At 46.4% G+C, this 12,997-nt stretch overlaps 1 protein-coding gene across 1 annotated transcript in view; it reads left to right on the top strand.

Moving 5' to 3' along the window:
* The window catches only part of IRAG2 (inositol 1,4,5-triphosphate receptor associated 2), a 74,067-nt gene that overhangs the window by 32,571 nt on the left and 28,499 nt on the right, over positions 1-12,997 (top strand). Inside the window, exons 20-24 of the mRNA XM_084811870.1 lie at positions 1,767-1,929; positions 4,686-4,747; positions 7,158-7,229; positions 9,313-9,418; positions 11,628-11,769. Of these exons, the coding sequence (XP_084667996.1) occupies positions 1,767-1,929; positions 4,686-4,747; positions 7,158-7,229; positions 9,313-9,418; positions 11,628-11,769 (545 nt within the window). The remainder of the gene's footprint in view (positions 1-1,766; positions 1,930-4,685; positions 4,748-7,157; positions 7,230-9,312; positions 9,419-11,627; positions 11,770-12,997) is intronic.

Raw genomic sequence — 12,997 nt, 5'->3', positions numbered from 1 at the left:
GCATGTAGTACTCAGTCTGTCATTTCAGAAAATTTGGGAGCATGTAGTACTCCCATGTAGTATGTAGTAGTAGAGCATGTAGTACTCCCTTTGGGAGCATGAAGTACTCAGCCTGTCATTTCAGAAAATTTGGGAGCATGTAGTACTCCCATGTAGTATGTAGTAGTAGAGCATGTAGTACTCCCTTTGGGAGCATGAATTACTCAGTCTGTCATTTCAGAAAATGCAGCTGCTGAGATATTTTGATGTGTCGATAATTGTAGAGGCTTCAGCATGTTATGGTGGTGGGGTTTCTGGTGGTGATTTAAGGCACAATCCTATGCATGTTTAGACAGAAAATATCCTACAACTCCCAGCATTCCCCAGCCAGCCATGCTAGCTGCGGAATGCTGGGCATTGTAGGACTGTTTTCTGTCTAAACATACAATAGGATTGTGCCCTTATTTATTTATTCGTTCCATTTCTATACCACCCAATAGCCAAAGCTCTCTGGGCAGTTCACAACAATTACAACTGTAAAATACAGCACGATCAAACATAATATAAAAGTTTAAATACAGTATAAAAGCAAAATGAAAAGTAAAAACCCAAATAAAGGTTTAAAATGCAGTAATGTCTTTAAAAACAACAGAAACTGAAAGACTAAAATGCCTGGGAACATAAGAAGGTTTTCACCTGGCACCAAAAAGAGCACAGCGTAGGCACCATGCGAGTCTCTGAGGAGCTCATTCTACAACTGGGGTGCCACAACAGGAAAGGCCCTCTTCTTAATAGCCAGCCACCACACTTCTTGTGGTGGGGGCTGCCAGAGAAGGACCTGTGAAGATGATCGTAGAGTCTGGGCAGGTATATATGGGAGGTGATGATCCTTTGGGTAACCTGGCCCAAGCCTTAATTGTTATATCAAGGCTATTACCCATGGGAAGGATGGACAAGTCTGTCAATTTCAGTTTCTCTCAGTTTCTCATTTTTCCAGTCTGAACTTCAGTTTGTCTTGAGTTTCGGGAATTCCTCCAGTTTTAAGTTTGGTTTGTGCCAAACACTGAGATATTTTTTTTTTAAGTTTATGGGAAAATTCATAAGCATTTTTGTTTCCATTTCTCCTAATGCTTGTGTTTTTGTATGCATTTTGCCTAATATACACATTTTCTACAAGCAATTTTCCTAACACAAAGCATTTTTGAATGTTATTTCCTCTAATATATGCATATTTGTATGGATTTTTTGATTGGAGAACTCCATTGCAAAATTCAGAGAAGTGCAAATTTTGAATGATAACCGAGTTTCAGTTCACATAGTGGTTTGAAAGTACCAAATTAGCTAAGTTCACTTTAAAATGAGACCTGAATCTTCCCCCATCCTTACCTGTGGGTCTTTCTTTCCATTTCTGAATTGCTGGGGCGGGGGGTGAATTTTGTGCCCGTCGGCAAGGTAGCCTTGGTGTAGTGCATCCTGTCTTAGCAAAAGCAGAACTTTTGTGTTTATCGGTCCCTTGCAAACATCTGACTGCAGAGGAAGTCTAAGCTGAGGAGTGGGGGTGGCAGCTTTAAGTGCTTTGCACAGGAAAGAAACTGCTACACACATACACACACATCCGACTTGAGAAACGAACAGAACCTGTGAGTGTAAAAATGCAGAAGCACATCAGGAGCTGACAGCTTCCGGAAAGAGAAGGATGTGTGTTTTGGTTTTGTCGGTGAGAAGTCTACAGAGAGCTTCAGAAGGAGCCGCTTGAAACATTTGTTGACCTGGTGCTGTTCCCTCAGGTAAAGGATCGGGAGGACGACTTTCATGCTGCCCGGGAGGAAGCAAATTCTTTTCAAAAGAAGCTAGAAGAGAGCATCACCGAGCAAGGAAACCTCTGGGGTATAAACCTAAATTTAACACAAACTTGCCAGCTGCTGGAACTGAAAGTTAAAGAACAGAGCAGTAAGTACTGCAGATGCTTTTGTTATCTCTCTCATTCAAGTTAGCATCTCCCTGACTTGGGACAGCTGACATGTCTGAATTCTTTTAATCCAAATTAAAATCACACGTGCCCTTCACTCATTTCCGGGGGGGGGGGGGTGACTTCATAGAGGATAAGACTATTGATAGCTACTAATCACAATGGCTATCTTTTTCCTCTACGCTCAGATGCCTCTGAATACCAGTTCCTGGGGATCAAAAGTGGGGAAGGGGACTGCCTTTCATGTCTTGTTTGGGGCTCTTCAGAGGCATCTGGGAAATGGAATGCTAAGAACGTAAGAAGAGCCATGCTGGATCAGAGCAAAGGCCTACTTAGTCCAGCCTTCTTTTTCCACAGTGGCCAGCCGGCTGCCTGTGGGAACCCCACAAGTAAGACATGAGTACAGTAGCACCCTCACGCTCATGTTCTCCAGCAACTGGTGTGTATAGGCATACTGCCTCTGCTGGAGGTGGTAGCATAAAGCCACCAGGACTAGTATCCAAAGCTGAACTAGATAGCTCCATGTGTGTGTGTGTGCGTGCGTGCGCGCGCGTGCGCGTGTGCACACACCCCTACACAACTCACTTTTGCCTAGGACGAGACTTGCTGTATCAGAACAGCAGTCTATCATAGAATCATAGAACAGTAGGGTTGGAAGAGGCCTACAAGGCCATCGAGTCCAACCCCCTGCTCAATGCAGGAGTCCAAGTCAGAGCATCCCTGACAGATGGCTGTCCAGCCTAGTCTTGAATGCCTCCAGTGTGGGAGAGCCCACCACCGCCTTAGGTAATTGGTTCCATTGTCGTATTGCTCTATTGGTCTATCTTGTTTCCAGCAGTTCCCCACCCCATCTCCAGGTTCCTCCAGGTAGCCCACAAGCAGCATATGAAGGTAATAGCCCTCCCCTATTGTTGCTCCTCAGCGACTGGCGCTTGGAGTCATACTTCCTCTGAAACCTGGAGGCTGCTTATACAGTAGGTCTCATGATTAGTAGCCATTGACAGGTTTTGGTAGCTTCACTACATCTCTGTACTGGAAGTGGCTGTGTGATCCAATCACCCCCAGCAGAATTGCCCACCTGCAGCAGAGGAATATTGGAGGGGGACAAGGCCAAAGTAGCCACTTTTTCAGAGAGAGGCTGCCGAGAGCGGGTAGAAATTGTCGAGTGTCCCTGTGTTGGGAGTGATTTGAAAGCTCTAACCATACCCCAACGTAGAGACAAGGAAGAATTACCTGGCACCCTTCATACACCCAGCAGATTGCTTTGACCTTGTCTCAGTACAGTGATGCATGCAGAGGGGCAGTGGCTAGACTCCCTTGTGGATGGTCACTTGGGGCTCACAGGAGACTCTAATTTTGTTTGTTGGTGTAATTGTTCTCTTATGTTACACAAGGAATTCACGTGGCATACACCTGAGGGGAACTAGTGGCTTAAATGCGGTTTCTTGGGAGGTGACAACATTTTTGTGCTACCTTCCCACATTGTCCAAATGTGTGTGTTTTGTAAAATCTTTTCTCCTGCCTCTAGGAGAGCTTGATGCAGCCTTCCTGGCACAATGTAAATGAAATAGTGCCATATCTTTGGGTGCTTATTCCGAATCTCAGTCTCAAGTCCAAGCTTGTCTGTTCTTGTGTTTTGACATGCACGTTGTCTTTCGGTAGGGCAGGACGTTCCCCCAAACACTACCGCTGATAGGGCTGGCGTCAAGGGTCAGCATGGTGATGAGTCCTCTGGACCTGCTCCTCCTCTTCACTATTGCAGCCTGCTTCTTCATCCTCTGCTCACTCAGCAGCGGCCATGTGAAGAAGGAGCAATAGACGCCCTTGTCTGTTTGCTCCTTGGCTCTCAGCCTGGCAAGCAAGCAGGTGGCAGCAATAATGAGGAGCAGTAGCAGCTGGCAGTGATGTTGGTAAGAACATAGACCCACTGAGGGAGGGGGGCCCATCAAAGGTGCCTCGCCCAAGAGCCCTCCAAAACCTGGAGCTGCCACTGACCACTGAGAACATTGGCCTCCCTCCACCTGATCCCTGCCACGGCCCCCCAGTTCCTCTGTTCCTTTGGCAAGGTTTCCATCTCCATCCAGCTGGGGATCACACAGTGAATGACATGATGCCATGTTTAGCCAACTGGATTTGGCTGTGTGTGAAAGTCTCAAGAGGCAAATGAAGGGCATGTCGAGTGGAAACAATGTGCTTCCTGGGCTGCCATTATACATGGTCCTATCCAATCAGGAATGTGAGGGTAGATGAAACCTACTGAGGACAATGCTTCCTGGACAGGCGTTCCCTTTTTTTTCACTTGTCACTTCTGCAGCAAATCCTGTCCCCCAAATTGTGCTTCTTGATGATGATGAAATTGTTTGTGGAAACCACACACACACTACATTCTATCTCCCTCCCTCTCTGTCTCTCCCAGATCAGCCTTGGTTTCATGCTTTTTAATTTAATTTAATTTTTCAGCCATAATAATGGCGCTCCACATTTTTTAGCGTTCATAGCACAAGTAACTGCATTTAAAATACACACAACATAATTGAGCTCCTTGTCATTGTTTGTTTTGTTTTTGCTCCAGGTATCTTGGCTATCAGAACACAAAATCTCCCATGGAGAGCAGTCTTAGGTTTTGTAGGGCTTGTCGCTTTTGCGCAGGTTTGATTGGCTTTACTTTGGCTAAGGAAGACAAACTCTTCTATAATGTGGACAGTTGTGACTAATGCTTTCAATGTCTTTTTCTTAGCTGCTCTTCACTTGCTCAGAGAGAAGTATTTTAACGGGCTGTTGTGTGGAGTTCTTTGTCAGGTATGTTATCCATTTTTATCATTAAAGAAAACTAGTCCCTCAATTTTTAGGTGGGTTTGTGGAGATACAGAATAACTAAGCAGCATTTACACTGCAGATCTGAATGGGTTTAACAAGCCTTCCCTCTTCCCGAAGAATACTGGGAAATATAGTTCTGGGGTGAGACTAGGCATGTCCTAGAGAATTCCCAACACCATCAAATTACATTTTCCAGGATTCCTTTGAGGAAGCCCTGATGCTTAGATGGGTGTAAAACCAATGTGTTTGTGTAAAGCGGTCTTTGTTGTGAAATGGATTTTACACATAGTAAGCTTGCCTTACACGAAAGGCACACTGGCCCATATAGTTCAGTGTTGTGTACTCTACACTGATTGGCAGCAGATTTCCAGGGTCTTAGATGGGGTCTATTCCAGCCCTACCTGGAAATCTCAGGGATTAGGGATAGACAAATCTGTCAAGCTCAATCTTGTTAAGGGTGCAATCCTATGCATGTCTGGACAGAAAAGGTCTACAATTCCCATTCTCTGTTTAAACATGCATAGGATTGCGCCCTAAGGTTCTCATTATTCTACCGCCAAGCCAATTCCAACTTGAGTCTGTATTGGATTGGGAGCCTCTCTTTTTCCCCCAGATGGAAACTTGTATGTAGTTCTGTACATATGGTTCTAAATGTGCTCATTATTTGTATGTATTAAATTTACACATTTTTCCCATTTTATTTTTAAAATTTCTTGGCCGCCGTTCAGGGCAGAAACCCTCCCAAGGCAGCTCACAGCAATAAAGAAAAGCACTTCTATGAGCATTTTTTAAGTGTGTGCATTCTTTGTGTGCACACTTCAAATATGTGCATTGTTGGATTTGTGTTTGTTTTTTCTCCGAAACTCATCGCAAGCCTTGAAAAATGTATGGATTGCGTTAGCGAGATGCATTCTGTTCTATGTTCAGTTTGGGAGATATGAATTGTGTATTCCCACATAAAAAGAAATATGAACGCAACAAATTTCTTGCCCATCCCTACCATTCTGCATTCAAACGATGTACTCTACCGATGAGCTACCAATGCCCCTCCTCTGTGGGAATTGGTATCTTTCTTCCTCCTTGCTCCAAGCGGTGGCTCTTAACATGTATGTATGTATGTATTTATTTCAGAAACGTGTATACCACTTTCCAATAAAATTATCAAAGCAGTTAGCATAATAATAAAAAAATAATCGAATAAATAATCGAATAATGCAACAAAATAATCAGTGTTCAACAACAGAACTAGAACTATACTGGCTAGGTCACACCTCAGAGAAAGCCTGCATGAAGTGAAAGGCCTTGAGCAAATGTGTAAAAGTCAAAACTGTAGATCCCTGACTAATCTCAGTGGGGAGCACGTTCCAGAAGAGAGGTGCTACAACACTAAGGGTGCAATCCTATGCATGTTTATAGACAGAAAACTGTTAGAAAGGCAATTAGTAGAGAAGAAAACAAAATGGCAAAACAGAATGAGCATGGCTAGCTTGGGAATGCTGGGAATTATAGGGCATTTTTCTGTCTAAAGTTGCCCAGCATGGCTGGCTGGGGAATGCTGGGAATTACAGGAAATTCTTCTGTCTAAAGTTGCCCAGCATGGCTGGCTGGGGAATGCTGGGAATTACAGGACATTCTTCTTTCTAAAGTTGCCCAGAGTGGCTGGCTGGGGAATGCTGGGACTTACAGGACATTCTTCTGTTTAAAAATGCAGAGGATTACACCCGGAAGGAGCAATCCTATGGCCGCTAGATAGTGGCTAGACGGCCATAGGATATCTGGTTTTCTAGGAACCGACCTCGAAGCCCATGCTCTGAAGTTGGTTCCCGGAGGACCAACCTTCCCCCACTTCCCACTGCCTTGGAGGTAGCACAGAACAGCCCCGTCCTCTGCACTCGCAAGAGGAGCATGGCTGGTCAAAAAGGGGCATGTCTGGGCGTTCCAGAGAGGGCGGAAATGCCTGTATGACACCTCCAGTGTGTTGTACAGCAGCCTCCTCCCCCACTTCACCCTCCCATGGCTAGACAGCCACAATCAGCTGTCTAGCTGCAAATGCAGGGCAGGAGAAGCACAGAGGGAATGATCCCCTCCATTCTTCTCCTGCCCTGCATTGGATAGGCGGTCACTTCCGAGTTTGGAGATAGCCGCCTATCTGCATAGGATTGCGCCCTTAATGTCCTACTGCTAGTACACCTGAAGTGAACCTCAGGAGCATGTGATACCATGAGATGTGCCCCTTCTGAGGATCACAAAGACCGGGCAGAGATACACAGGGTGAGGCAATCCCTACTTTTAGCCCTGTACCGAAACCACACTTCCAAAATACTGCTTGCTTTTGCCTGTGATGCTAGGACCAATGGGCCAGATTACTAACTTGCTGTTAAATTTGAAACAGAGCTGTGTAGATTGTGATGGGAGGCCTTTGTCCACCTCAAATGTAAATGAAGAGATAAGAACACAAGAGAAGGTAAGCATAGACAAGTTCGAACTCTTCGCCCAGGACAATGTATGCTGTAGGAGAAATGGAACAGGAACACATAACTTCCTCTTATTTTACTTACATTTTTCACACTTGCCGTTGCAACGTCCCTTGGCCATGATGGTAAATTACTGAACATCTGTGTACAAAGACGTTGGGCTCTAGACACCTGTCTCAGTGATGGTGAGTCAAGGGTTGCTTCTGATGGGATTATTTAGTAGTTACTTAATTATTTAGTTAGTAGCCTCCTGTTAGAAAGGCAATTAGCAGAGAGAAAAACAAAAAGGCAACGCAGAATGAGCATTTACCAGTCCCGCATGCACACAAACTATCTTAGAACAGTAAAATGAGACCACACCCTTTTTCAGTGAAGGAAAGAGAACAGTTTTGCTCACAAATCTTCCTGCATATACAATGCAGGTACAGTGTAGAGTTTTAAAAAGAGTTTGTTCAGTCCACTTTGTGTTCCATTACACTGCCAGGAGTGAGGGAGCAAACACGTGTGTTCCTAGCAATGGTGGAGGTTCGAGACAGAGGTGGGGTAGAAGGAAGGAAGGGGAGGAGCAAAAGGAAGAATTCACAGGAAACCACATTGTAGGCTATAGAGATTCTAAGGCTAGCTGTGGCCAAAATTCCCATGAACTAACTAACTAACTGCAACACTGTCCCCTTCCAGTAACTTCCAGATGAGGTTGCAATATTCCCAGCAGTTTCCACAATGGGGCCCTTTAGCACTGCTGAGGTGTTGATTTTCTGCAGTTAGCCAGAACTGGAACTAAAACAATGGTTCTGCACAACACTTAATATACTGCTATATCAGCCTTCCCTAACCTGGTGCTTTCCAGTTGTGTTGGACTACAACTCCCACCATTCCCAGCTGTGGCCATCAGATAAAATCTCACAGTTTGGGGGTATGAGTGCAGTCCTGTGCATCGTCCTGTGAGAATAAGCTCCGTTGAACCCAGTGGTGGTTACTTCTGAAAGCAGAGGCTGAACTTGTAAAATACATTGATCTTTAACTAGGGGTGTCCATCACCAGGAAATTCAGCCCTTTCGGGGCTCACTAGATTTCCATGGCACCCCTGACTCAGCTTGCATTGTGAGCTGAGCCGTGGGTTTCTTCCCAAAATCTGGGAACTTTTTCAGTGTTTTTTTAATTTGCGTACATAGCAATTTGCACAAATTGCAGCTGCAATTTGGGTAATTTGTGTAAATTTAAGCCTCAATTTCTGTAATTTGCACAAATTGCAGCTACAATTTGCACAGATTACCCAAATTAAAGCCCAGATTCATGCGAATTACTCAAAACATCTACAGACTGCTGAAATTTAACCTTTAGCTTTTAGTTGAGAATGCAAACAACATCCTTGAAAAGAAGTGTTACCTTTTAACTGCTAGCATGAAGTAGGAACCCAATCAAAAAATTAAACAAGGATAAAGAATCCAGCCTCACTATGATTATGTTCCTCATTCTCTCACTTCCTCTATGCTAATCTGTCACCAACTCTGCTAAAACTTGAAAGCCTCATTATCACCTCATTCATTTGCCAGAGCAAGGAGGATCCATCAATTAGGCTGTCACTTTGGCACATGACATCACTTCTCCTGTTCTGAAAAGAGTCCTGGAGCAGTGCTCCACTGTGTTCCTCCTCTACTACACCACTGATTATGAGAGAGAGACAAATGTCCCCTTCTCCCCTTTCTCCACTCCATGCATAATATTATAAACCTCTATGTCCTCTCTTACTTACCTTTTTTCCTAAACTAAGTAGCCCCAAAATGTTTTAACCTTTTCTGCTAAGGGAGATGCTTCCTCCCTGGGGCTTACACACCATTCCCATTTCCTTGAGAGAAATGGAAACCTCACAACACCCCATTCTGAGACTAGTGATGTCCTTGAATTAATGCCCTGTTATTAAAATATAGGTGGGGATGGCAAACAGCTCTGAAAATCAATTCAGTAGCCAAGTCCTTGATTGGCCTCTGGTGAACAAAGGTCTATAAATTGAGGATGGCACTGAGAGTTCCAGGGCGACAGACTGTATGACTTGAGTTTCTTTTCTCTAATTAGGAAACCTGCTGCTATCAAAGATTGGGAGCCCAAGACAGTCGGCCCCCTGGCTCGCCCTGGTCTCCCATCTTAAGATGCTGGTTCTCGCAATATACTTCACTACTAGGTAAGACTGAAGTACGACAGCCCTTCTGAAATGGTGCAGGGATGGTGCAGGCTTTGCAGCTGGAGATCTGACAAGAACGCCGGAAGCTGCCTTATACCGAGTCAGACCGTCGGTCCATCCAGCCCAGTATTGTCAACACTGACTGGCAGCAGCTCTCCAGGAGTTCGGGCACGAGTTTTTCCAGTTTGCCAGACCTAGCTCCTCTGGTGCCACTGTGGGCCCTACAGTTTTGGAATCGGACTCTTATTCAGACTTAGTGCAGAATGATTTAGAGTCCGGCCCAGTTGTGGGAAGCTTGGGGCCAGAGAACCTGGCTCTGCCTGGCTTCCCTTCTGATTGCAGGCCGAAAGAGGGTGATGCTCTCTGTCAGCCACAGCTGCAAGAGTCAGCCTTGAATGAGGCCTCTGATTTACAGTCTGGGATTGTGAGAACTGAGCAGGAGGAAGAGGGTGGCTCAGGGGTGTCACCCTGAGGGCAGAACAGAGATGCCTACTTGTTTATGGGCTGTCGGGATAGATTGTCAAAGGGGGGGGAGCGCCCCTCCCACATATGTAAGGAGGTGGTCTGGCTGAAGAGCCTTTGCCGAGAACGTCTTGAATGCCTGAAATGCTTTCTTGACTAGAATTATTGTGAATCTTGGACTCTTGTCTGCCTGAAACCTATATTATAGAGCCTTTATCTGGGGATACATTGCAGTATGCCTATGTACACCAGTTGCTCTGCAACATGGGCAGGTGGGTGCTGTTGCACTCATGTTCAGTTTGCGGGTTTCCCGTGGGCAGCTGGTTGGCCACTGTGGGAACTGAATGCTGGACCAGATGGACCCTTGGTCTGATCCAGCATGGTTCTTCTGGTGTTGCTGTGCTAGACTTTGGACTCCAGCTGTGACTCTGTGACTTCTAGCCTTGGGAGTTGGGACTGTCTCTTGAACAAAGTAATGTGCCGATAGCCTTTTGCCTATCCTATCTGGTTTATTGGGGCTGTAACTGTGTAACCATGGCTGCAATCCCTGGAAAGCTGGTCTCTGTAACCTGATCTGCTGTAATACGGGGTTTTGCTGTTCTTAGTGACCTGTGTCAGCATGCCAGATGGCTGGGGCCTGATGCAGTCCTACCTGGAGATGCCAGGGATTGAATCTGGCACCTTCTGTATGCAGTGCTCTACCACTGAGCCATAGGCCCAAAGATTTAAAGTCCTTACTTGGCCATGAGTTCTCTGCATGGCCTTTTGAAATTCTATGCTCTCCTATCTGATGAGGAGGAAAATCTTGAGGTTGGCTACACTGAATCCAGCAGCGAGGTCCAAATGACAGTTCACTATAAAACAAACTTTTTTTCTTTTCTTATTTTAAAGGCGTGCTCAAGAGCCACTTCTTACTTTGAAGTCAAAACATTTGTGGGCCCTGATCCAGAATGTGCTCCCAAGCCAGATCAGGGCTACGCAGCAGTTTCCTGATGAAACTCACCCCCTCCCCTAAAAGTTGCTCTTAACCTATGTGTAGTTTCTAACTCTGAGTGAAACTCTCATAAGTGAATAGTTAGTTCAATCCCATGCACTTTGGGAGGCCTCTAAAAATTGGGGATGTCTGAGAATGTTGTTTTTGCTCACAAAATACGCGAGCATGCCCTGTTCAAAGCTCCGAGTGCAAGTGCATGTCTGCCGAAATTATTCACAGATCGTTGAACATATGCCCGTGTTCATCTTGTTCCCGATTCCCAGTTTAATTCGTGCAAATTTCCTAATTTGCCCAAATTTTCTCAGTAGACTGAATCAGCCCCCCTTTAGTCTATGGAGGAGATTTGCACACATTTTGGGAGATTTGTGCAAATCTCCCATTCAATTGTGGCTCGATTTGCACAAGTTTCCCATTTGCGCAAACCGAGCAGCAACTGCAAACAGGAATTGGGCACGAGACGAGTGGTGAGACAACGTTTGGAGAATCCTAGCTATCTTGAACATTGCTCGCCTGCCCATCTCTCCTAAAAACAGCCTGCCCCTGCAGGGCAGAGAGAAGAAACCCTAACCCACCCCAAATGCCTGCCTGAACAGCCAAGTTTTTAAAGCCCGGCAGAAGCTCATCAAAGAGGGGGCATGGCAGAGGTCACTAGGGAGGGAATTCCATAGAGTGGGGACCACCAAAGAAAATGGCCTCTCCCTAGTTTTCACCAGCCATAACACTGCCAGTTGCTGCTTTGCGTGTTTTTGGCAGATGCGCTGGCGCTTGACACTCTCCAGTTGGTTCGGAGAAGCTCTGTGCCCAGGGCCCCTGAAAATACTAGAACGTGGTCTACTTTTGAGGAGCCACATCTGCGAAATGGATCCCTCTTGGATGTGATGTTGGAGGAGCAAAGGTAAGACTAATGGCCAGATTTTTAAAGCATGGGCGAGGGGAAATAATGGCCTCCTTTCAGGATGGAGGCTACATATCACTCGTGTTGCCTCTCTCCCCTTGCCCCTCAAAAGATGAACTATGTTTCCAGTATCTTCCCATTTGCTCCTCAGAGTTCTTCTTCTCTCCCAGTGGTTCCTGATCAAATAAGTAATAATATACAACTTCTTCAAGGCCTTACTTGGTGCTTTTTTGCACTGGTGCAAAACATGGCAGCTGGGTTGCTAGAACCAATCATGCCAGTGCCTCGGTGCCTCTGCTAGCTTCCTGTTATATTCCAGGAGCACTCTTCAAGGTGCTGGATTTGGCCTCTGAAGACCTTGTGGGCTTGTGCCTGACATCTAAAAGCCCACTTTCTCCTCCGTTTCCTTGCGGTCTCTCTGGTTTTTGGAAAAAGCCTCTTGGACTGCTCACGCCATGTCAGAAAAGCAGGCTAATCCATAATTGTGCACCTTTTTCACCCCTGGAAACCCATCAACAGGGCCCCCACAAGACCTCCCACTCCCTGAGATGGGAGAACACACTGCTGTCCTCTGCCTCTCTCCCTACCTGGCCACCACCTGCCTCCCTCTCAATGCCTCACTCTCAGGGCTCCTTCCTCAGTGTGCCATTGGCAGGGAGGGGCTCCTGGAGAGTGCTTGTGCCATGGCAGGACAGGCGATCTCCAGGGCCACCTCACCCACAATGCCTCACTCTGAGGAAGAACCCCTCAGAGTGAGGCATTTGGGTCAGGTGGGCTCCAGGAGAGCTGTGCTGGCGGCTGTCCTACTGCGGCACTCTGGGGTTCCCAGTTGCCCTATGCCTTACACTGTGCTGGCGGCTGTCCTACTGCGGCACTCTGGGGTTCCCAGTTGCCCTATGCCTTACACTGAGAAGTTCTCTGAGTCAGTGAGGCATAGGGGAGGAGTGGTGGCTGCTCCAGAGAGCTGTGCTGTCTGCTTTCCTGCTGCAGCATTTGCCACAGCAGCCAGTGGGGCTGTCCAGAGCAGTTGCCCACCATGTGCCTCTCTCTGAGAGGTCCTCAGAGTGAAGCATAGAGCAGTGGCAGGGCACATGGCATTCCTGGCAGTGGGGGGCACGTGCAATCCACTGCCTGACCTGCGGGTTTCACCCTGTCTCCTGGGAGAGCTGGCCCTGCCCAACGAGCATCTTTTACATGTGTTGCCAGATCTTGTAATGGGGGTGGCTCT

This window comes from Heloderma suspectum, chromosome 7 (assembly GCF_057233095.1).
Source record: "Heloderma suspectum isolate Gila_16-S chromosome 7, 16-S_ref, whole genome shotgun sequence".
In the NCBI taxonomy this organism is placed as follows: Eukaryota; Metazoa; Chordata; class Lepidosauria; order Squamata; family Helodermatidae; genus Heloderma; species Heloderma suspectum.
This window is presented reverse-complemented; position numbering and strand designations above follow the sequence as displayed.